General features: G+C 40.0%; 1 protein-coding gene and 1 long non-coding RNA gene across 4 annotated transcripts in view; one reads left to right on the top strand and one right to left on the bottom strand.

The window, feature by feature from the left end:
* Positions 1–16835: 16835 nt before the first annotated feature.
* The window catches only part of LOC147829423 (uncharacterized), a 30023-nt gene continuing 20538 nt past the window's right edge, over positions 16836–26320 (bottom strand). For all 3 annotated transcript variants that reach the window (XR_015449223.1, XR_015449224.1, XM_087206338.1), the window contains one exon: positions 16836–17746. Coding sequence is in view for 1 of the 3 variants with exons in the window: in XM_087206338.1 (XP_087062464.1) it covers positions 17708–17746 (39 nt within the window). In the remaining 2 variants the exon portion in view is untranslated. The remainder of the gene's footprint in view (positions 17747–26320) is intronic.
* Positions 22957–25686, top strand: LOC147829424 (uncharacterized). Its single transcript, XR_015449222.1, has 3 exons — positions 22957–23094; positions 23442–23586; positions 23735–25686. It is a non-coding gene; the product is annotated as an uncharacterized LOC147829424 (long non-coding RNA).

Genomic DNA, 26320 nt, shown 5'->3' with positions numbered 1-26320 from the left:
TCTATGGGACACAATGAAGGCAGTCTTAAGAGGGAAATTCATAGCAGTGAATACTCATATTAGGAAAACAGAGAGAACCCAATTAAACAACTTGATGTCAAGCTTCTAAAAAGACAAGAACAGGACAAAATCAAAGGTCATACAAGGGAGAAAATTTTAAAGATCAGAGCAGAAATCAATTCAATGGAGACTAAGAGAATGATACAAAAAATCAATGAAGCCAAGAGTCGGTTCTTTGAAAGAATAAGCAAAATTGACAAACCCTTAGCCAACCTTGTCAGAAAAAGGAAAGAAAAGGTCCAAATCCATGCAATTAGGAATGAAAAGGGTGAAATTACAGCAGACCCAGCAGAAATCCAGAGGATCATCAATACCTACTTCGAGAACCTATATGCCAATAAGATGGAAAACACAGAAGAAAGGGACAGATCCCTAGATACATATGAAGTACCAAACTTGAACAAGAAGACCTAAAAATTCTAAATGACCAAATATCAAGCAATGAAATTGAAAAATGTAATGAAAAACTTAACAACTAAGAAAAGCCCAGATCCTGATGGCTTCACTGCTGAATACTACAAGACATTTAGAGAGGAACTACTGCCACTACTGTTTAAACTCTTGAATGAAATTGAAAGGGAAGCAATACTCTCAAATTCAATCCTGGAAGCAAGCAAGCCTCACCTTAATCCCCAAAGCAGAGAAAGACCCAAACGAAAAAGAGAACTATAGACAAATCTCACTAATGAACATAGATGCAGAAATCCTTGCTAAGATACTGGCAAATAGAATGCAGAAGATCATCAAGAAGATCACACACCCTGACCAAGGGGGATTCATCCCAGGGATGCAGGGATGGTTCAACATATGCAAATCAATCAATGTAATACACTATATCAATAGAGCCATGGACAAAAACCATATGATTATCTCCATAGATGCAGAAAAAGCATTTGACAAAATATAACACACATTTATGATAAAAACCCGACAAAAAATTGGAATAGATAGTCTGTACTTCAAACTGATAAAAGCCATCCATGAAAAACCAACAGCCAATATCATACTAAATGGTCCAAAACTGAAATCCTTCACACTGAAATCAGGAACAAGACAAGAATGTCCACTATCACCACTCCTGTTCAATATAGTTTAGGAAACATTAGCCATGAGATTTAGACAAGAGAAAGAAATAAAAGGAATAAAGATAGAAAATGAAGAAGTCAAATTGTCATTATTTGCAGATGACATGAAACTCTATATAGAAGACCCCAAGAACTCCACCAAAAGTCTTCCAGACTCAATAACCAAATTCAGTAGAGTAACTGGATACAGGGTCAACACAAAAAAATCAATAGCTTTCTTCTACATGAACAACAGACTCACGGAGAGAGAAATAGGGCAAAGAATTCCTTTCACAATAGCATCCAAAAAACTGAAATACCTAGGAATCAACCTAACAAAAGAAATCAAAGAGCTCTCCTCTGAAAACTATGGCACTCTGAAAAGAGAGATTGAAGTTGATATCAGAAAATGGAAAGACCTCCCCTGCTCTGGGGTTGGAAGTATTAATATAATGAAAATGTCCATACTTCCAAAACTGCTATATAGATTCAATACAATTCCAACTGAAATCCCACCATCATACTTCATGGACCTTGAGAAAACAATCCAAAAATTCATTTGGAACAAGAAGAGACCCAGAATAGCAAAAGCAATTGTAGGTAACAGAGACATGGCAGGAGTTATCACAATCCCCAACTTGAAACTATATTACAAAGCTACTGTGATAAAAACAGCATGGTACTGGCAAAGAAATAGTCCTGAGGACCAGTGGAACTGATTTGAAGATGCCAAAACAACTCCAGACACACTCAGCCATCTCATCTTCAATAAAGGAGCCAAGCACCCTCACTGGAGGAAAGATAGCCTCTCTAATAAATGGTGCTGGAAAAATTGGGTTTCAACTTGCCAAGGTTAAAACTAGCCCAAAATCTCTCACCATGCACTAAACTAAAATTGAAATGAATTAAAGATCTAAATATTAAAATAGAAACGCCTTATCACCTGGAACAGAGGTTAGGTAGAACTCTTAAAGACATTGGTGTAGGAAAAGATTTTATGAACAAAACCTCAGTTGCCCATGAACTAGCACAAACAGTCAACAAATGGGATGTCTTCTTATTAAAAGGCTTCTGCACAGCAAGAGAAACCACCAGCAGTGTGAAGAGACAACCCACAATGTGGGAAAAAATCTTCACCTGCTCTTCCTCAGACAAAGGTCTACTGTCTCGAATCTATAAAGAACTTTTAAAAAATCAGACCTCCCAAATTTAAACATCCAATCGAAAAATGGGCATCTGAAATGAACAGACATTTCTCAAAGAAGTAGAAATAGCAAATAAACATATGAAAATATGTTCAACATCACTGGTCATTTGAGAGATGCAAATGAAAACAATGCTGAGATTCCACCCCACTCCAGAAAGAATGGCTGCTATCATGAAATCAACCAATAACAAATGCTGATGGGGCTGTGGGAAAGAGGAACCCTGGTGCACTGCTGGTGGGAGTGTAGACTCATGCAACCACTGTAGAAATCAGTATGAAGGCACCTCAAAGAACTAAGACTGGAAGTCTCATTTGACCCAGCTACTCCCCTGCTGTGTATCTTCCCCCCCAAAATAAAAGGATTATACCACAGTAATATATGTGTACCCATGTTCATAGTAGCACAATTTGTAATAGCTAAAACTTGGAAACAGCCCAAATGCCCATCAACTGGAGACTGAATGAAGAAAATGTGGGTTTAAAAAAAATAAAATGGAGTACTACTCAGACATAAAAAATGACAAATTAGAGACCTTTATAGCTAAATGGATACACACTGAGCTGAAACTCCTAAGTGAAAAAAACAGGAGACACATGTGGAAATATTGAATAGTTTCCCTAGTGTGAGAAACTGAAAGTGTAATTAAGGACTAAAAAGTATGATAGATAATGTGAAATAGGAAGAAAAGGGACAAAGGGGAAGAGGAAGTGGGAGGGGTAGGGAAAAGGAAAGAAGGGAATGGAATTAACATGAGAAAATCAAAAAATGGAAACAAAGTCTTTGTAAATAGGGATGAATGGAGGGGTTGAAGGGAGGTCTCATTTGTCACAAATGGGGTGGCTTAGTGTCTCTGAAGTTGTTTCTGCATCTTCTAATCTGTTCCACTGGTCCTCAGGTCTGTTTCTTTGCCAGTACCATGCTGTTTTTATCACAGCAGCTTTTTAGCATAGTTTCAAATTGGGGATTGTGATACCTCCTTTGTGATGCGCCTGTGTTTGTTGCATAGAATTGCTTTTACTCTTCTGGGTCACTTCTTGTTCCAAATGAGTTTTTGGATTGTTTTCTCAAGGTTCGTGAAGTATGGTGGTGGGATCTCAATTGGGATTGCATTGAATCTATATAGCAGGTTTGGAAGTATGGCCATTTTCACTATGCTGCTCCTTCCTACCCAGGAGCAGAGGATGTCTGTCCATTTTCTGATATCATCTTCAATCTCTCTTTTCAGAGTGCCATAGTTTTCAGAGAAGAGGTCTTTGATTTTATTTGTTAAGTTGATTCCTAGGTGTTTTAGTTTTTTTGATACTATTGTGAAAGTAATTGTTTGCCCTATTTCTCTCTCAGTGAGTCTGTTGTTCATGTAGAGGAAAGCTACTGATTTTTTTGTGTTGACCTTGTATCCACTACTTTACTGAATTTGGTTATTAAGTCTAGAAGAAGACTTTTGGTGGAGTTCTTGAGGTCTTCTATATAGAGTTTCATGTCATCTGCAAATAATGACAATTTGACTTCTTCATTTCCTATCTTTATTTCTTTTATTTCTTTCTCTTGTCTAATTGCCATGGTTAACGTTTCCAAAACTATATTGAATAGGAGCGTTGATAATGGACATCCTTGTCTTGTTCCTCATTTTAGTGTGAAGGATTTCAGTTTTTGACCATTTAGTATGATATTGGCTGTTGGTTTTTCATAGATGGCTTTTTTCACATTGAGGTAGAGACCATCTATTCCAATTTTTTGTAGGGTGTTTATCATAAATGCATGTTGGATTTTGTCAAATGCTTTTTCTGTATCGATTGAGATGATCATATAGTTTTTGTTCTTGGCTCTCTTGATATAGTATATTACATTGATTGATTTGTATGAACCATCCTAGGGATGAATCCCACTTGGTCAGGGTGTATGATCTTCTTGATGATCTTCTGCATTCTATTTGCCAGTATCACATTAAGGATTTTTGCATCTATGTTCAATAGTGAGATTGGCCTATAGTTCTCTTTTTCGTTTGGGTCTTTCTCTGCTTTGGGGATCAAGGTAATGCTTGCTTCTAGGAATGAATTTGGGAATATTGCTTCCCTTTCAATTTCATTGAAGAGTTTAAACAGTAGTGGCAGTAGTTCCTCTCTAAGTGCCTTGTAGTATTCAGCAGTGAAACCATCAGGACCAGGCTTTTCTTAGTTGGTAAGTTTTTCAGTGCATTTTCAATTTCATTGCTTGATATTGAGTCATTTAGAATTTTTAGGTCTTCTTCGTTCAACTTTGGTAATTCATATATATCTAGGAATCTGTCCATTTCTTCTGTGTTTTCTGTCTTATTGGCATATAGGTTCTGGAAGTAGGTATTGATGATCTTCTGGATTTCTGCTGGGTCCATTGTAATTCCATCCTTTTCATTCCTAACTGTGTGGATTTTGTCCTTTTCTTTCCTTTTTCTGATAAGGTTGGCTAAGGGTTTGTCAATTTTGTTTATTCTTTTGAAGAACCAACTCTTGGCTTCATTGATTTTTTGGTATTGTTCTCTTAGTGTCCATTGCGTTGATTTCTGCTCTCATCTTTATAATTTCCTCCCTTGTATGAGCTTTAGGTTTGTCTTGCTCTTCTTTTTCTAGAAGCTTGAGGTTCAGCATCAGCTTGTTTAATTGAGCTCTCTTTGTTTTCCTAATATGAGTATTCACTGCTATGAATTTCCCTCATAAGACTGCTTTCATTGTGTCCCAAAGATTCCAATATGTTGTACTGTCACTGTCATTTAATTGAAGGAAGTGTCTGATTTCTTCTTTAATTTCTTCTGTGACCCATTGGTTATTTAGACATGGGTTATTCAGACGTGTGTTATTCAATTTCCATGTGTTTGTGAAGTTTTTGTGGTTTCTTTTGCTATTGCTCTCCAATTTCATCACACTATGGTCTGATAATATACAGGGGATAACTTTAATTCCTTTGGACTTACTGAAACATGTTCTATGGGTGAGTATGTGGTCTGTTTTGGAGATCTCCTTGAGTGCAGCTGAAAAGAATGTGTATTCTGATTTTGTGGGGTGGAACACTCTGTAAACATCTGTTAAGTTCATTTGTTCAAGAGTTTGATACAGTTCTAGTATTTTGTTGCTTGTTTTTTGTCTAGTTGATCTATCTATTAGTGACATTGGGATATTGAGGTCCCCCACTGTAATTGTAGTTTTGATTATATGATTTTTTCATATCCATTAGTATTTGTTTTATATAGTTGGGTGCACTAGTGTTAGGTGCATAGATATTTATGATTGTTATCTCATCCTCTTGGATTGCTCCCTTTACAAGAATGTCGTGTCCTCTTTGTCTCTCTTAATCAGTGTGGGTTTGAAATCCACTTGGTCTGCAAAGAGGATAGCTACTCCTGCTTTTTTTTGGGTTCCCGTCACATGGAATATTGTTTTCCGCCCTTTAACTTTCAGTCTATGAGTTTCCTTTTGAATTAAGTGTGTTTCTTGTATGCAGCATATTGTTGGATTTTGCTTCTTGACCCATTCTGCCAGTCTATTTCTTTTGATTGGTGAGTTGAGACTATTAACATTGATGGTTATAACTGATACATATTTGACATCATTTTCATGACTTTTTCTTCTTGTTGGATTCTCCCCCTTTGCTTTTAATTTCTTGTCCTGCCTGATGGATTCATTCTGCTAGGCTTCCTGGGGTTGTGATCCTCATTCTCTTTTCCTAGGATTTTGTCAAAAATATTTTGGAGTGCTGGTTTGGTATTCATGAAGTTCCTAAGTTGCTCTTTGTGATGAAAATATCTTATTTCTCCATCAATTTTGAAAGATAGTTTTGCAGGGTACATCAATCTGGTTAGAGGCTATTTTCCTTTAGGGCTTGCAATAAGGCACTCCAAACTTTTCTTGCCTTGAGGGTTTGCATTGAGAAGTCTACTGTATATAATATATATATGTATATATATATATATGTGTGTATATATATATATATATATATGTACTGAGTATCAAACTTCAGTCCTTACACTTGAGCAGCAGGCGGTGAAACCACTGAGCTAAATCCCCAGCCCAAGTCTGCTGTGATTCTGATGGGCTTTCCTTTATATGTGATTTGTTTCTTTTCTCTAACTGCTTGTAGAACTTTGTTCTTCTGTTGGTTTTCTGGAATCTTAACAATTATATGCCTATGTGTAGATTTTTTTTTGATCAGGGCTTGTTCGAGTCATATGCCTCAGTTAACTGTATGTCAAGTTCTTTTCCCCTGCTTGGGAAGTTTTCTTCCATCACTTCTGTGAACAGTTTTTTATGTCATCTGTACCGTCTCCTGTTTCTTCATTGACTCCAATCAGTCTTATGTGATTCTTCTTTGTATCATCTAGTAGCTGCTGGATTGATTTCTCGTGTTCCCTTACAATTTTAAAGCAATTTTTCTTTTCCTGGTCACTAATTGTAATCTTGTCTTCTATATCTGAAGTTCTGTCCTCACATTGGCTCATTGTTCTGTGTAGACTTTCAATGGGGTTTTTAATCTCCTGGAAATCTATTTACATCTGTTTTATGGATTCCATTTGTTTCCTATGTTGGGATTCCATCATTCATGTTCCTCAGCTCCTCAGTTCCTGTTTTATCTGTGTCCTCTCTAGATTTATTAATCATTTCTTGTACTATGGGCACAATCTCTTCTGTTATGTGAGAAATTATATCTGATTTCATTTTTTTCCAGATCCTCCTTTGTTGCTAGTTCAGGGAATCCAGGTGGTTGAGTATCAGAGTGTTCCATCTTGTTTCCCTTTGGGGTTGCTGTAGGTGATCTGGCAGTCTGGTTCTGAGGCTTGTTTATGTATCTTTTCATTTCAATGGAGGTTGGAGGTGCTGCTGGCAGCCGCAGATCTCACCTCCTCTGTCCTGGTTGGTTGGCCCGGAAGCATCCTTCTCTGCACTGGCAGCTGTGGTACATTGACCCAGAAGCCTCCTCTGTGGTGAAATTGCACTGGTTCTTGGTTTCTCACCTCTCTGGAGTTGGATTCCAGGTTCTTCTCATCTGGAGTAAAGAACTGGAGCAGGCAAAAAGCAGTGCCAAAGTTTATTTGAAAAAGTAAAGGTGAATAGTGAAGGAGAAACTGGCCTAGAGCCACATTTTAATTTTAATAATTGCAACATCAATTTTCTCTCTTTTGAAAGAAATTGTGATTTCTGTATTTTACCTAATAGCTCACCATCAAACCTGATTTTCCATAGGGTTTTCTTTTATGTTTTCTTTTAGAAGTTTTATGGCTTTGCATTTTACAATTAAGTCTATGGTTTACTTTAAATTTGTTTTTGTGAAAGATGCAAAGTTTGTTTCTGGGTTTATTTTTAAACACATGTATATTTCTACACCATTTTTAAGGAAAATCTATCCTTTCTCATTTGAGTTGGCTTTGCGTCTTTGTTTTTTTTTTTTTTCTATTGGGCATCAAACTAAGGACCTTGCCTTTTCTAGGCAGGCAGTGGCACCACTGAGCTAAGTCCCCAACCCTGCCTTTACTTCTTTGTCATAGATCAGTTACATTTTTGTGGGATGATTTCTGAGCTTTCTATTCTGCTTAATCAATCTATTTGTTCCCTCACAATGCCACATTGTCTTGATTATTATAGCTTTGTAGTAAGTTTTGAAATTGAATAAATAGGTTGTCCAACTTTATTCTTCTGCTTTAGTATTGTGTTGACTATCCTAAGTCTTTTGCCTTCTCTATGAATTTTCTAATAAGTTTATGATATCTACAAAACAATTTTCTAGGATTTTGACTGCAATTCCACTGAATCTGTAAATCAAGTTGGGAAAAACTGACATCTTAACAATACTGTTTTCCAATACTTGCATGTGGACTATTTGTCCATTTATGTAGATCTGTTATTCATAGCTTTCATCAAAGTATTGTATTGCATATAGGTCCAATACATATTTCATTATATTTAGTCTTAACTATTTCATCTTTTTGGTGCTATTGTAAAATGTTTTGTTTAAATTTCAAATTCCAGTTCTCTGCAAGTATATAAGAAAGAAACAGACTTTTGTATATCTTAACCTTATATTGTGCAATTTGTTTTACTTGCTTATTAGTGTCAGGAGTATTTTTGGCAATTATTTGAGATTAGAAAACCATGACATCTGCAATGAAAGACATTATTACTTCTTCCTTTCCAATCTGTACAACTTTTATGTCTTTTTTGGTCTTCTATTGAATAAGAGTGTTAAGAGAGGACAGTCTTGCCTTGTTGCTAATCTTAGAGGTTTGAAAAAGGTCCTGTGTCTCATCATTAAGTATGCTGTTAGCTTTAGTGTTCTTATCTTTCTGTTTTGTTATGTAGATGTTCTTTATCAAACTGAGTAAGTTTCTTTCTGTTTATAATTTGTAGAGTTTTAACAAAAATTATAAACAGGTATTGGATTTTGCTAAATGTTTTTTTCTGCATCAATTGATACGGTCATGATTTTTATTCTTTAGTCTTTTTATATGACAGATCATATAGATTTTTCCCCAATGTTAAATTGGGCTTTCATAAATCCTGCTGGCTTATGGTGTAAAATTCTTTTTAAACATTATTGGATTTGATTTCCTAATTTTAAAAACTTTCATATCTATGTTCACATTAACTTGTAGTTTTTCTTGATTGTGGCATCTTTATGTTCATTGTTGTTAGGCAATAGTCACCAAACAGAGTGAGGATAGGTGTATTCCTTGTGATTGCATTTCTGGAAGAGAATTGCTATCAGTTTTTTCCTTAAATCTTTGATAAGATTCACCAGTGAACCTATTTGCTTCTGGTGCCTCCTTTTAAAAAAAAAGTTACAGAATTGATTCATTTTCTTTAATAGTTGTAGATTTATTCAGGTTGCTTATTTCCCCTTATGTGAGTTTTGGGCAGTTTTTTTCTTATAAAAAATTGTCCCATTTCATGTTGGTTATGAAATTTATCTTTCTTTTCTTCTTCCTCTTTTTCTTTTTTGAGACAGTGTCTCACTATGCAGTCCAGGCTGGCCTTGAACTCACTATGTGGCCTAGCCTGGCCTTGAACTTGCAATGATCCTCCTGTCTCAGCCTCCCAAGTGCTGAACTTACATGCATGTGTCACCTTGCCCAGCCCCAATCTTTCTAATGCAGTAAGGATCAGTAGTGATGATCCTTTCCTTTTTTCTTTCTCTCTTTCTTCTTCTGTTTTTCAATATATGTCTTTTTCTCTTGGTTAACCTGAACAGAAGTTTAATGATTTTGATATTTTAAAAGAAATAGCTTTTGATTTCTCTTAATTTTTCCTATGTTTAATTTCTGCTCTGATTTTTATTATATGTTTCTTCTTGCTTGCTTTAGGTTTTAATTGTCCTTGTTTATTTAACTTTGTAAAGTGGAAGTTTAGGTCATTGATTTCAGATTTTTATCCCTTCTTCATGTGTGTAATGGTTTTAAAAAATCTTTCTTAGCACTGCTTTCTTTTCATAAATTTTGATTTATTCTATTTCCATTTTCCTTTGAGATATTTGAAAATTTCTCCTGAGGCTGTTTCTTTAACGTATATATTGTTTAGAAATGTGCTATTTAATTTCCAAATATTGAAGATTTCTAAGGTTCAATTTGCTATTTATTTCTAATTTAACCTCTGTTCTAAGAACATATTTTATGTAATTTTTAAATTCATGAAATATATTTTATGGCTTAGAATGTCGTATATCTTGGTGAATGTTCCACGTTCCAGAAAATAGTAACAGAATAGTATAAGTCACGCCTACACATCAGTAATAACCTAAATATTAATGTGTTAAACACACCAATTAAAAGATAGGGGTTGGTAGAGTAATACACACACACACACACACACACAAACACACACACACAACTCATATCTTGTTTGTAAGAAACTCATTTCAACTTCAAAGACATAGATAGGTTGAAAGTAGAGGGATTTAAAAATATATACCATGCAAACATTGAATAAAAAATAAAAATTGCTACATTAATCTAATAATAGATCAGAGCAAAAAATATGACCAAGGACAAAGAACGGCATTACATACAGGTGAAAAGATCAATCCACCCAAAGACATAGCAATTCCAAACTTAGTAAAAACAGACTAGAGCATCCAAATACATGAAAGAAAAATTATAGAGAAGGGAAAGAGACAAATTTACAATTAGGGTTGGGAACTTCAACTTTCCTCTTTCAGTAAGTGATAGGACTACTAAGGAGACAATCAGCAAGTGTTGAGCACCATAGTCAGCATCCATACATATTCCCTGACTTATGATGGTTCAGCTTAGTATTTCTTACTTTATGATGCTGTGAAAGACTTGTGCATTCAGTAGAAAACATATTTCAAATTTTTAATTGAAATGTTTTCCCAGGCAGTGACATGAGATAGGACCTTCTCTTGAGATGCTGGGCAGCAGAAGTGACCCAGTCAGCCATGTGCTCACAAGGGCCAGCAATGGACCCTCTATACTATAGAGTACTATGTTGCCAGTATTTTAAAAACATATGTTCGACTGACATGATATCGATAGCCAAATAGTTGTATAACCATTTAAGGGAAATAGCGTTGCTATTAAAATTTTCTTAAAAATAAAATTACCCATTTAGTGGTGATTTTTCTGGGGCAAGGGTCCAATACTGATTACAGATTTCTTTTCCATATAATTTAAGAAAATAAGGCTTTCAATTTACCAAAATTTGTACTGACTATCATTCATTAACATAGTAAAGAAAACCACAATTCACATCTCTAGTTACAATAAGATAATTTCTCCTTAGTTCTTTATGAGTAAGATGATAATTAGCAGATTTTTCATCACTCACTGCTTTCATTCTACACAGGATCCTTGTATGGCACTTTTTCTAATTCTCTTCAGGGAGAATTGTCGCTTCCTGAACCAGGTCTCCAGATTGCTGCACACACAGTGTGAGTGTTGATTGTTCCAATTGATCTTATACTCAACTTTACTTGATAGGATTGTGAGAGCACTAATCTTATCAATGGATTAACCCATCAGTGGGTTCATAGCTGAATGGGCTGTTAAGAGGTGAGACCTAGGTGGGGAAGAGGGTCACGAGGGCGTGACCTGGAGGACTCCGTCTGGTCCCTGGCTCCTTCCTCTCAGCTCTTCCCTGGTCTCTGCTTCCCAGATGCCATGAGTTGAGCAGCTTTTCTCTGCCAGGCCCTCTGTCATGTTGTTCTCTCCCTGGAGCCAGCCAAACATGGACTGACATAAATGAGCCAATTAAAGTCTCTACTCCTTTAAGTCATGGTATTTTGTCCCAGCCAGGAGAAAGCTGACAGATACACTTGCTTTTCATTACACCCTTAGAGTCACATACCTTTGCAGCCCTCTGATCAGCCCAATGTCTGGTACATGCCAGGCACAAAATAGTTTTTACTGACCTAAAATCAAAATCAGGAAAATTGCTTAAAAGTAGACCAGTGAAACAGAAAGCAGGCGTGATCTCATGATTTTCATCAAGTTGGCTTCAGATGAGCAGTAGAAATTTGAATACCTCTTTTCAAAAGCAATGTGGAGATGAAAGATACCTATCTCTACAACAATAAAAGTGTTGGTTTCAGAAATCAATGAAAGATTTTGTAAGTGGTTTTGTCCCCATGAAGTAAAAATGATCATTTCCATGAGAATTATTCCTGTTAAACTTCAGACAAATTGTTACTCAGTTATGGACAGAAAGTTTCATCTTAATAGTGCTAAAGTAATGTTATAGATAGGAAATGGAGTAAATTTGATTTCAGCCAAGGCTAATGTGGAGTTGTAGTAGCTGGACTTGGCTGTGCATCCTGGTAATACAAGCACTCTGGGAGGCTGAGGCACCAGGATTGCAAGTTCAAGCCCAGCCTGGAAAACCTAGCAATTTAAAGAGAACCTGTCTCAAAATAAAAAATAAAACAGGCTGGAGATGTACCTCTGTGTGAAGACTCTGGGTCCAGTCCCCAGTAATACACACAAACACACACACATGCTGTAGAACTGTGCTATTAGAATGTCAGCCTTACCATATTTAATAATTTCCAAACAGTTTGGGGATTACATGAATATATGGACAAAGTTAATTATTGGGTGTTTTGGTAGCATGCATTTATTTACAATTAAAGCTCAATTTAGCTCAAGGAGATGTATTTGCTCCAATATCCATCCAAGCATTTGTGGCTATGTGATCTTTTGGGGAGGATTTAATTGTTTAAGTATTGGCTCCTGATCCTTTTTTACTGTAATGCCCAAATATGTATGATGACTCCAAATGGTGGACATAGATCCCCAATGCTTGAATTTTAATTGGGTCCACCAAGGAGTCAGGAAGTTGGTGCCGGGAGAGCTATGTCACACACCGAAGGAACTGTGCAAGGAGAAAAATTTTCTTCGGCTATTGTGATTCCCCCATGCTGGCATCCCCTGTGGAAAGAGGGTCCTATCTTGTGCTTCTCACTGCCTGAGGTGATTACCCCAATTCTCTAGAATAATTGTAGACAAAGATGCCCATAAAAAGCAGAAATATATGTTTATTTCTGAAATAACTTCTTTGGTAGCTTAAGGAAAGAGAGAGATGCTAACTTATCATTAGACCTTAATGTGTCTGGTGAGAGGGATGACTCAGCACGTCTTTAGCCAAGCACATAATTGTGTATTTGTTTAGCTCCCATCTCAGGAGAGCTAGAGAGTAAATAGATAATATATTTATTGCTACAGTGACTTCTTGCTTAATAAACATTCTTGGCCAGGCAGCTTCATACTTCAAAAGGCTGGAATCATGGATGGTTATCAGTGAATCAGTAAAACCAAAGGTGGCCAGAGGACAGTGAGTAAGGAGGGGAAGAAAGGCGAGGCCTCTTTCTGAAGCAGGGTCCCAGGGGAGGCAGAGTCCCTGGCTGTCTGCCACTGGCCCATGGCCCTGCACAGCTGGGCAGCCCCTTCACCCTCTGGACATGTGTTGAGTGAGTCTCAGCCCTAGCAGGAATGAGAGGAGGCAATGAAGGGAGATGAAGGAAGGCACATTCGAGAAGGACAAAGCTCTGTAGGGAAAGAAGCAGGGCCAGGTCTGGGCGGAATGAGTAAGGATTTATGGAAGAGGAGGCATTCCCGCTGGGCAACATGTCTTTTGCAAAATGGTGACAGAACCTCCATGTGGGCAGATCCAGGAGCTATGATGTCCAGTCTTTAACCAGAGGTGTGTTTTGTAGCAAGATAATAATAATTGCTGCAAATACATTGCTTCCTTTGTGCTTAATGTATGCTAACTCTTGTAGTCCTCACCATTACCCTTCCTCTCTCCTCCACTCCTTTCCCTATCCTTCTTCCTTCCTTCTGAACATAGGCTTTCCTATCCTCTTCCTTCCTTCCTTCCTTCCTTCCTGACGTGACAGTCAGGTGAAGGAGGCAGAGGTGGGAAAAGGAGATTAGCAATTCAATGTAGGCTATTAGGGGGATTCCCCAAGAAGTGTTTGAGCCCAAATCTGAAGGATCAGAAGGAGCCAGTCAAGGATGTGGTGATGGTGGTGGGGAATGACAGGCTTGGGGAACAGAGGGATAGTCTGGGCACTCAACCACAAGGAGCAAATAGGGGAGTGATGGGAGGGAAGGTCAGAGAGGGACTGGAACCTGAGGTACCAGCCTTGTAGGTCGCAGGAGGGCTCACCTGAATCACTCCAGCTTCATGCTGAACAGAAAGACAGATCTAAGGTGCAAAGTGTGTCCCGAGAGTAGAAGGAAGAAGGAGAATCTGTTCCTCAGGGTGCTGGTGGACTGGGTGGAGCACAGAGTGCAGGCTGCCTCTCTTGAGAGTTGGGGTTGAGGTAAAGCACAGCACAATTCAGCTCAAAACAGTGTCAAATAGACTGCTGTTGGTCATTAGCTTCAGGGACCAGAATTTCTATAATGGTCATTCTGTGCCCATCTGACAACTGAATTTTGGGAATATATGACTTGTTTCCTAGTTTCACTGGTTCACAAATAGGCACTTCCTCTGGGTGGATCACAGCCAAGCCTCATCCACAATTGCCCAAGGTGATCAACATGAGATTTGGATTTGGATTTGGATTTGGACTTGAAGTTGTAATGGAAAGAGAGCTTTGTTGTGATGCAATGAGATGGATGTATTTTGTATATGAGAAAAAAGTGGAATCCTAGGTAGGCAGAACAGACATAGTCAAAGTGGCCATACACTATTCTGAAAATTGATATACATAGTTAATACATTCCCAATCAAAATATCAACAGCATTCTTCACAAAACTGGAGAAAACAATTCTAAAATTCATATGGAATCAAAAGAGATACAGAATTGCAAAAGCAATCCTAGATAACAAAAGCAAAGTGGGAGACATTGCAATCCTGGACTTGAAGTTATATTACAAAGCTACAGTGATACAAACAGCATGGTACTGCCACAAAAACAGACATAAAGATCAATGGGACAGAATAGAGGACACAGAAACAACCCCAGATATATTCAACTATTCAGTCTTTGATGAAGTGCCCAAAAACACACACTGGAGGAAAGAGGGGCTCTTTAATAAATGGTGTTGGGGAAACTGGCTCTCCACATCAAACAATTGAATCTAGATGCTTGTCTCTCACTATGTAGTAAAGTAAAATAAAAATGGATCAAAGAACTAAATGTTGAGAACAGAAACATTTAATCTGATGGAAGATAAAGTAAGTAAAACTCTTGAAGTCATAGGTGTAGGCAAGGATTTTCTGAACAGAACCTTTATTGCACAGAAAATAGTACTGATAATCAACAAATGGGGTCATATAAAATTAAAAAGCTTATGCACAGCAAAAGAAACAATCAACAGCATGAAAAGAAAATCTATAGAATGGGAAATTTTTTGCCATCTATTCCTCAGAGAACTAATATCTAGAATATATAAAAGAAACCCCCAAATTAGACTCCTCCCTAAAAGACCCAATAAAAATAAGCAAGTACGATGAAGACACTTTACGAAAGAAAAAGTATAAATAGCCAATGAATAAATGAAGCAATGCTTAACATCACTGGAAATTGGAGAAATACAAATTAAAACAACACTGAAATTCCAACTTATCCCATAAAGAATGACCTTCATCAAGAGGTCAAATAATAACAAATGCTGGAAAGGCTTTGAGGGAAAAAACGGAACATTTCTACATTATTGGTGGTAATGTAAACTAGTACAACTTCTATGGGGATCAATATAAAGATTCCTCAAAAAGCTAAAACTATAAATTCCATTTGACCCAGCTATTCCCTTTCTAGGTATCTTTCCCAAAGAGTTAAAAACATCATATCACAGTGATACATGCATGCCCATGTTTATAGCAACACAATTCATAATAGCTAAATCTTAGAAGCAGTCTATATGTCCACCAACAGATGAAAAGATAAAGAAAATGTGGTGTTACACATGTGGAGTATTACCCTGCTGTAAAGAAGGATAAACTTGAGTCATTTGTAGGAAAATAGTTGCACTTTGAGACATAATATTAAGTGAAATAAATCAGACACACAAGCTGAAATATCATGTGGTTTCTTTTATATAAGAAACCCAAAATATAAATAAAGAGAAAAATAAAAGATAGCTAATAGGAAGTAGGGAGATAGATCTTTCTAAAATGAGAAGTGGACAAAGAGATGGACAGCATGGGGTGAGGAAGGATAGGGGATAAAAAATTCAGATTGTTATGTACACGCACCAACTGCACACAAGGAATGTAAACATGTAATGCAAGCATGTACTGATAAAGTGGATTATTAAGATGAGGGGGTAGAGTGTAGTAGACTGAACTTTGGATCATGGTGTTGAGCCTGTTACATTATATGGCCAAAGAAACTGATGGGACTGAATCGAGGATACTGAGGACAGCAGGGTAGCCTGGATTATCCAGGAGGGCCACTGCAATCACATGCATCCTCAAATGCAGATAACTAAATCAAAGAGATTTGAAGCTTGAGAAGGACTTGATGTCCCATAACTGGCTTGAAGTTGGAGCTGCACAGAGACAGTGGGAAGGAAATGAAGTCTTCCCATGAGCAGTGAGCATGAGAGAAGACCCCTGCACCCCATCAGACTCAGCCTCAGCTCATTTTGTGACTTTAAGCAGTTGAGACCCTAAGCAGAGAACATTGCCATGCTGGGCCAGTCCTGCTGTGACCTATAGAACTGAGGGATAATAAGTGGTTGTTGCTTTATGTCATTTCTTGTGGAAATTTCTTACATAGTGAGCATAATAATGAGAATGGAGATCAGAAATCACTGCAATGTGGGCCTGATAGGAGCAGAACTACAAGTCCAAGTGGAATTTATGGTTGGAGGTGTTCGTCTGCATCACTACCTGGAAGGAAAGGGGAGGTCCTCAAGGCTGGAGGTGGTTCGGAGACATATCACCTGAGGAGACAGAGCCAAGATACCCTATTGTATCTTGGGATAGAAAGAAAAAACATTTTTAAAAAATATAGGCAGGATGAAGGATGTAGCTCAGTGGTAGTGCACTTGCTTGGCATGCCTGAGGCCCTGGATCCTATTCTCAGCACTTCAAAAAACAGCCAAACAAAAATATATGCAGTATCAATTTAATTTTCTATTGCATTTACAACCTTTCAAAAAGTCTTACATTTGTGTATCTTAAAAATAAACCCTAATATGGTCTACAGAATTTAAATCTTCAATAATTGAACTGCTACAGAAATAAACATTATAAGATAGCATCCTATCTTCCTCGCACATGTTGTCTAATGATTCCTACTACAAGTTCTACTCGCTGCCACTGTTAACTTGTCCTGTTGTTATTTTGTTTAAATAACAGCATTTATGCAACAGGAAAATAAACATGCAAAATGACATGTAATATCTAACAAATATTTATATTTTATATTATGTTAAAATCATAACACACGCTAATTATTCTTATTATTATGAGTTCCTTAATAAGCCTGGCTGTGTCCCTGGTTTGCTGTCTAACCCTGCTCAGAGTTCAGACCCTGAGCACTGTGAAGGAGGCACTGTCAGGGAAGGGGGCTGCCTGGCTGGGAGGCAGGGAGCTCTGTGCAGTGTGCTGGCAGGAATAGCAGCCCCAGGGGAGGCTGGCGTTTAGAAATGAACCCTGACATGAACTTGTGTCTGCAGGCCTGTGTGCACATGTGACAGGATGGAGGAGAGCACCAGCAGGTTTGCTGGGGAGGTGTGCGATGTGCTGTGTATTTGCTCCCTCTCAGGTGAGGATTTCAAGACATGCAGTGCATTTGTCTGTTTTTCATTGCTATCCTGAAATACCTGAGGCAGGTTACTTATGAAGAAAAAGAGATTTATTTAGCACAACGTTTTGGAGATTGAAAGTTCAATGTCAGGCAACCCAATTGGTCTGGTCTGGCTCCAATGAGGACTTCATGGCTCAATGCCAGGAGCATATTTGGGAGGAAGAGATCACATCCTAGAAAAGAAAGTCAGAGAGAGGGTCAGGCTTTCATAATAACTCTCCATCACAAGGACTTTCCCCAAGGGACTAGTATTTTTTTTCCAGGGGTAAACCCCATGGTCTTGAAGATTTCTCCACTCCTCACATTACCACAGGAGGACCTGAGGGGACAGCCACATCCAAGCCATGGCAGGCACTGCAGAGGCTGGGGCCTCCTTCCTATGGGGATGTCAATTCACTGTAAGAGCAAAACACTTTTCTAAACTCCATCATGTGTGAAAGTCATTTTGTATTGTTAGGAAGAAGTAAAGTCTCAGGAGGCCAGAGTATTTTGGAATAAGTGAAGGAAATGATGAGGGTGATGAATAGAAGGCAAAAGAAATGCTTCATTCTCATTTGTGCAGCTGAGGCATGCTAGCTAACAGCCCTGGCTTCTGTGGAAAGATGTGAAGAAATTAAAACTTCCTATGGGAGAGAGAATGTTGAAAGCCCCTTTGGGATATAAATGGGTCCAAAAGAAATCCGAGGGGGAAGTTTGCTTTTCTTAAAGACAGATTTCGGTGCTTCAGAGTATCCATGCAAAGAAGATGTTAAAAAAAAGAAAGAAAAAAAATTAAAATGGTGAAAATACAAAGATGGATACTGTTGGTAGCGGTTCCTGTGTAGAAGTGCCACCGGTCTCTGACAAAGGTGTGGACCTCACTTACCCACTCTGCCTGGATACAGAATGGACCTGCTTATAACAGCTACTGGGCAGGGAGATGGCAGTGGCTAGAAACAAAGCCAGCTGGCCACTGTGGAACTGATAAACAAGGGCACCTCTGAGCGATGGAAGTCAACATTGGCTTAAAAATGCCAATAGAGCCTTTTTTTCTTCCAGGACCTTGTATATGCTAGGCAAATGCTCTGCTACCCGGTGGATGTAATCCCTGGCTCCAGATGGAGCCATTTTTAGGGGCACCATTCAGACTCTTGCTTTTCATGAAACACCCTGTTGGAAATCTCCAACAAGAAGATGCAGTAATTTTGTGTTGCAGCCTACTCACGGAGAAAAGGCCCAGGCTACACCACACAGGCCTTCCCTGTGTGTGCAGAGCAGAACCCTTGTGAATTCTGGGTGGTGAGCATTCCTGTGGTGCAGCTCTGTGTTCAAGGAGGTCAGATGGCCCACATGTCACCTAGACCACACTCCACCCTGCCATGCCCTGTCTGCCCAGTGGACCAAAGGAAGCCAAGATCTGCTGGGGAATGGGGAAAGCAGAAGTCTGAGCTGCAGGCAGTCACATGTCCCATGCATGACTTTGGAAACATGGCTATGTGACATCTTACTGAATCCCTACACTGTGAACTACTCAGACAGTCTGCAGTGCACCTTGTGTGTTCAAAGCAAGGGGAGTATTTTGAGGCAATTCATGGCAATATGTCTTTTTTAATAATTAAAAAAAGTAAACATTCATGGTATATTTTGATCACCCTTTGTATCTCTAAATTGTGAGCACAACCACTGATTTACCATTTCATTTGGGGGTCTTGCACAGAAATACTATACTTTCTGTTTCTCCCTGCTTTACCCCACACTCACTTTGTCTTCCATTCACTTACAGGCATTCTCAGGGCCAGAGTTACCTGAGGCTCACTGGGAAAATAATTCCCTGGAGAGCAAAATGGAAAAGCAAGAATGAACCAGGTTAGATAGAAACACAGCAGAATCCAAAGACAGGAAATATGTCATATTTAGAAAACAAGAGGTAGACTAGGAACAGGAGCCCTTGGGAGGTGGAGAAGAACATGTGAAAAAGAAAGGGCACAGAGGGAAGGTGTATGCTTAGACAGGTCTGATCATGGGCCATGGTCACTCCCCAGGTCTCTGACAGTGGAAACACTTGGCTGTAGTGGAATGATGTGGTGTGGTTCTTCCTGCTGCATGGTCACCTGTGGAGAACTTGCAGAGAAAGAGAGAGAGTTTAAGGAGGCACAATTCATTGACAAAACAGATGAAATCTTTCAAGAAACCATTTTTATTATAATTGCACAGAAATCAAAATCCTTTTATAGAGCATTCTTACATCGTACCTTTTCTTCTTTCTGGAAATTTTGGGGTCAAGACTAACAATGCCTGGTTTCCTAGCTGTGGACTCTCCTAATCTCTGAGGGCTGACTCTCCCACTGCCAAGCTCTCTTTCACTCCAGACGGCCCTGACCCTCTTTCCCAGCATGACTGCTACTTCTCATCTTCTGAGATGGGTTCAAGGCCTCCAGGCAGCTTCTATTTTATTGTCTCTCTCCAAGTCCCTCTGATTATCTTTTAGGGTTGTCTTAATTACTCTATTCTGCAAAGATCAGGCTTTGGTGTGTCCTCTATTTCCTCCCCATTATTTGGGACTAGAGTGCTCTGAATGTCACATAATGAAATTCAGGTCACTATACTGAGAATATTGAGCACAGAGAAATAAGCCCCGGGGGACAAAGTCTTAGACCGGAAGGTAAGGTTAAGAGCAGCCAAAAGGGAGAGCAGGCGAGTTCAACTGGATAGATAGCTATTTCCTGCCCTTGCGAGTCCCTGCAAGATGGTGAGCTGGCCAGTGGAGGTGGTCAGAGGGTGGGCGAAGGAGCTGGCTGGGATCAGAGACCTGCACTGCAGGCCCAGTGGTGGCTCTCCAGAGAGACACTGGGGATGTAACAGGCCTCCTCCAGCTCAGTAAGGGAGGGGCCTTTCCTGGGGCTCTGACCACAGTCCAGGGCAAGGAATGGGCAGGGCCCAGGGTGGCGGGAGGTGACAAGTGTGCCTGTAAGAGTGTGGGTACGTATGACGGTGTATGGGTGCATGTGAGAACCTCTCCATGTGGGAGTATATGGCTGTATGAGAGTGTGTTCAAGCAGTGATTAAACTGTACACTAATGCTTACATTTAAAAAATTTATTACAGGAAAAGACACATTGCCATTAATCCCCTTTAAAGTTCTCCCCCTCGCTTGGGACACACTTCCTGAAGCAGTTCTGGAAGCCTTCTCTCATGAGTGTCTTTACGAGGTGTGTATTTACAAATACAGTGAAGGCTGCTGCTGAATGCCATCCAGTGGAAAGGCAGACTCCTAAAAACATCACGGTGTGATCTATTAACCTTTTCACCAGGTCTGGTACCATGCAGTTCTGACTCTTCCCCAAAGTCAAAATGACCATGAGAGGTAAATGTGGTGGATAGATTCAGGACATGCAGGCTGCCAGGACAGCACAACTCAAGTCATTCATGAAACAGAATTGCCAGAGCTCCTTCAGGAAGTGGCAGAATGATAGAATAAGTGCCTCAAATGAGGGGAGTGTTTCGAGGGGGATTGATGACACTATGTCTTTTACTGTGAAAGATTTCAAAATGTAATCATTAACCATATCGTTCAATGATACCTCATGTGTGTGTGAGATGAGACATGTACAGGAGACTATATGTGAGTGTGTGTATGTGTATGTGAGAGCATGTTTGAGTGTGTGAGAAACCATGTGTAGTATTGAGGTGTGATTGTCTCTGTGATTGGGTGTGAGATCTGAGTGTGTTTGATTGTGTGCATGTGAGCTGGGGAAGTGATGACTTAGGAGAGGCCCACCCCCTCCAAGCCTGACCATCCATGAAGCTGTCCATCCATGAAGGAACAGAAAGCCAAGCCATGCAGCTGCTGCCACAGGGGCTGTGTGTAGGATGTCATTCACACCATGTTCTCAGTGAGGATAAATTTAAACTTGCTTATAGAGTTTTCTTTCAAGTCCATATCCCTGAACCAGTGTCCTCAAGAACAACCTAGAAGTGTCTGCATTAGAATGACCAGGGGTGCAGAATAAAAATCCGTATTCCTTACTCTGTCTGCCCCATCTCCAAAAGACCACTGCTTCCATGGCTCAAGATCTCCAGGGATGGGGGAAGGGGGCTTATTTTAAACCCTTCCCCCTTTAATTTTACTTCAAGTATATAGACATTTGCTTTGTACCTAGCATGATCAGATGTACCCAATAAAAATGCAGGATTCTTGGTTAAATTTGAATTTCAGATAAACAATAGATGGTGCTTTAGTAAGAATATACTATTGGCCTAGACACGCTTAAACGGAGAATTGTCTGTTTACCTGGCGATTCAATTTTTACCATCACTAAAATCAAGTCTCTGCTCTGGTTTTCTTCCTCCATCCTTTCTCTCTCCTTCCCCATCGGGGTTTGTTTGGGAGCCAATTCCAGACCATTTCACACCTCACTTGTCAGAAATATAACCATTCCAGTAGCACCATTATCACAGCTGCAAAGCTTAGCAGTAATTCCTTAGTATCGTCACTGCACCTAGGGTTCCGTTTCCTCCAGTTGTTCCAGAAGCGTTACAGTTGGCCTGCCAGCTATAGAGGTCTCTTCTCTCTTCCTCTGGTTGTGGTTCATTGCATCAACAGGCCATTTGCTTTGAGTTGCAGCAAAATGATTTTCTGCTTTCTCTTAAATTTTGCACCCAGTGTTGCCATTGCCATGACCCTTGGGCCCTGCATCCCATGTTTGTAGTTATCTCTCCGGGCCTGATCAAGTTCCAGTTTTTGCCAAGAGTATAAGCGAGAAGGGTGTGTGTTCTTCTAGCAAAGGCACATACTGCCTGGATGTCTCCTTCTTGGTGATATTATCTTCTGTTAATAGGGAATAGTTCCCTAGGTGATCCTGAAGTACAGTGAGAATAAGACTCATTGCTCCTTCCCATGCTGCTCCAGGGCTCACAGAGAAGGTAGCTTTGTGTGTTGTTGTGTTAATGTGCATCCTCACTGCTAAGTGAACCATATCTCCTCCATATCTGCAGGGCAGGCCTCCTAGTATGAAGAACTATCTCCCATTCATTGCTCCTGTAGCTCAGACTTTCTGAATTGGACCCCCTTTACTCCTGGCAGAATTGTCACCTTGGTTAACAGTCAGATGTTGTGTCTTTGGATAGATTCCTCTCTCAAAGAACAGGGTCTTCCTTTTATTTTAATCTTCTGCTCTATGCAAATGCTCAGCTATGCTAGCACCCCTCCGCCATGCTTGCGGTGAAAGCTAATGAGCTCTCCTTAGCTGTTGAGTAATGACCATAGAACCCATGTGTTGCTGTTGGCTTGGCCCAAGGACAAAATTGCTAGACAAGTCATGGTGGCTTATCTTGACTGTGACCCAAGAAAGAGAAGAAATGAGGACAGGCGGAAATGGAATAAGTAGGACTTGAGATAGGGAATGGCTGAGAAGCAAACAAAAGAGGAATGAAATAAGACAATCATCCAAAGCCTTCTTGGCCTATTTATGTGTGGGAAAAACACAGCAAGTGGAGACGGCGGAGCAACACTGTGACCAAAAATGAAGATCACTGCCTCAGTGTGAGTAACAAGGAGACAAAGTTGTATCTACTGGCAGGAGGGCTCTTCATCTACCTCCTGTGCTTTTGAGTTGTTAGCTGTGTACTCCTGGGAAGCCAGGCATCCTCATGTATGGCTGCTCACCACAGAGAACAGGTTAAACTACGTGGCTGTATTTTGTGTCTGACCATGAAGGTCACGACTAGCTGGATCCAGGGCAACTCAGGACAATAGAGATTTTATAAAATATGCAGGTGAGGGCAATACAGCTGAAAGAGTGGAGAAGCCCAGAGCTTTCGGCTGTGTGTGGTAAGCCTCCTTTGCTGTGTTGTGAGCAAGATATGCCCTCTTTTTTCCTTTCCATCAAGATGGTCGGTGAGGCATCCCCTACTTGCTGCTGTAGGTGGGCTGACTCATCACTGCCGGAGGGGCCACAGGCTGCATCTGGATTTGGAGTGACCTGGGGGAGGAGGAGATCAGCTGTGTGGTCACAAATGGACACTTAATGGGGAGGTACGAATGGCCGCTGCCTATGAACAATGGTGCTTCTGTGTGCTGGTTGGGTTCCCATCCAAGGGTTGCCTGGTGGGGAGGAGATGCACAGGGTGCCTCATTAGAGATTGCTAGCTAGGACTTTTGTTCTTTTATGTCTTCCAAATAGACTCAGAGAATAGAAGGATGAATACAACCACACTGGACTGCTTTCTTACAGAACAGACAATGGTGTGAATGATGGAAATTCCAAACGAGGTCTGTGACCAGTCTTAAACAACAAAGAAATGACTCGAAGTTGGGAAGCCGTCCTAACTGCCAATTGATGGCTAATGAATAGGAGACAGCAGGTGACTGACATACTATTTCCCACTTTACTTTTCCCTTATCCTTCTTAAAATCTCCCAAACAGGAGCTTTGATGTGTGTGATAGTTTTCACACAAGAAGCAAATGCAGGAGGAGGGGTAGCTGACGAACAGAAACAGCCACCTTCCTTTCATCTGTCCCACCCTATAGTAGTAACGTCCCCTTACAGTGCTTTCTCTGTCCATTATGTCCCCAACTTTCAGAAGCAGATCTGGAAGTCCTCTTTCATGAGTGTCTGAGTTGTACTGTCAATGTCCTGTGTCAATTCAAAACATTTACCTTTTATGATTATTTTGACTTTGGGAGAGAGCCAGACATCTCACAGTGCCAGATGCAGTGAATAAAGTGAATGAGAACACACTAGAATGTTTTTATACTTCTTTTCTTTTTTTTCTGGTACCGGGGATCGAACTTGGGACCTTGTGCTTGCAAGGCAGGCACCGAAACCACTGAGCTAGATCCCGGGCCCCTTTTTACACTTTTTTCTTTCCATTGGGTGGCCCCTGGCAGCAGCATTCACTGTATTTGTGATGATACCTCATAAAGATAATAATCAAAGAGGACTTCCCGAACTGCTTCAGACAGTGATAAGAATGATGGGGTAAGTGTGATAGAGAATATTTTGAGGAGGATCAATGGCAGGTGATAAAATTTTAAATTTAAACATTCATTATATATTTTGATCACATTTCGCACATTTCCTTGGCCACACAAGTATATGGTAGCTTTTACCTGCAAAGAAAGCTGGAAAATACTCTTCTAAGTAATAGGTAAGTAAGTGCACTGTGAAGCCCATTAAGAGCAGGGTCTGTGATTGAGAAAGAGAGAGAAAGGAGATGCTAAGAGGTACAACTGGGTTTTTGCCAGCCTAGGGAACTACTGCTGAGGATGCTCAGAGAAACGGGGTGTAGACATCAAAGACATCACTTCCCCCTCTAGCAGCCAAAAAAGTAGCCTGGAGTTTCAGGATTAAGGAGAGACAGATCCTCAGAGACACTGGGGTATAGAAATTGGCTGTCCTAGATGGAAAAGAGGAAATGACCTTTTCAGAACCATGAATGATGTCTCCCCTCTTCTGAGTCTTGAGGATGATGTGAAGCCAGCAACAGAAAAACAAGTGAACACAGAGCTGGTGCCAATTGCATACCCACCCACAGATTGTCAGAGCACCAGGGAACAAATGGCCCCACAAAGCCCTTGGTAGCCAATGCTGGGAAATATAGAAAGTTTTGATTAGTTTTGATTTGATGTTTTGATTAGATAAGAAAAATGATAAGGTGTAATTCAAACACTCCAAATACCTCCATGTCTTGGGTGTGGATGCAGAATCAGGTTTTGCAGGCTGAGTTTGGCCGGCAGTGGTTCCCAGTGTTCATTAGGTGGTCTGTGCTCAGAATGCTGCATTTACTGTTGTGTGATTATTCTTGCTAAACATCAGAATTTGACTTTGTAATAAGACAGCTGTATGCAGTTTGCATGCTACCTGAAATACTGGAGAGCCGAGGGTGATGAGGAATAGCACCTGTGGACATATTTCATGACAATAATTCATGACTTAGAAGAACTGAAAATTTGGAGAGGTAGAAATGTTATATGATTCATCATCTTTGTCCCCACCCCTCATTTGAGTAGCTATGTACCCTGGTTTCTCTTAGCACCAACAGCATCAACTCTACCCATGGTGAGCTTAAAGTCTAACCAAGATGTGCTATCCTTGAGGAAAAAGATAATGAAACAAATACGTATGGAAATTAAACCAGTAAATAATACTAAAAGTATAACTAGTGTAAGTTTTTTTCTCCTCACTTCTGATCTTTCTTATGACAAAAGAAAGACAAAAACCCACTACAACAATTGAACTTAAGAACATGAGCCCTCTGGCTTATGGATAACCCAGAAGGGCCATCAGCAAAAGTGCTGTCACCCAGGCTGGGTGAGCACAGTGTGGGGAGCTGATTTGGCTCACCTGCCCTGGAGGGTGGGTTCCCAGGCTGTGGTCATGTCCCTTAGGACTCATCACTGTCCCCGATGCTGATGGGCCCCAAGAAATGAGGACAGACTTGGCAGGGAAAGTGGGCAAAGAGAAAACAGGGGTAATCCTGGGAAAGCTAGCCACACTTTTACCCCAAATATTTCCATGGAACTTAAAAATTCCATCTTGATTTCTCAATCAATGAATGAATCTTCTCAATCAATGAAACTTCTTGGTTTAATAAAACCCACTGTTTTGCCAGAATTGGGGCGGGGTATGGAATGGGGGCAGCCTGTGTCTGCCCTGGAATCTTCACTGACATCCTAAAGCTGCCTTCCAGGCTGCACTGACTAGGGTCTCAGCAGCCCCTCTACCCTGTTGGCATTCAATTGAATTTGCACATCTGAACCTACATC

Source organism: Heterocephalus glaber, unplaced genomic scaffold (genome assembly GCF_053883595.1).
Source record: "Heterocephalus glaber isolate CG9 unplaced genomic scaffold, H.glaber_assembly_v1.0 deba00000621, whole genome shotgun sequence".
NCBI classification, from domain to species: Eukaryota; Metazoa; Chordata; class Mammalia; order Rodentia; family Bathyergidae; genus Heterocephalus; species Heterocephalus glaber.
This window is presented reverse-complemented; position numbering and strand designations above follow the sequence as displayed.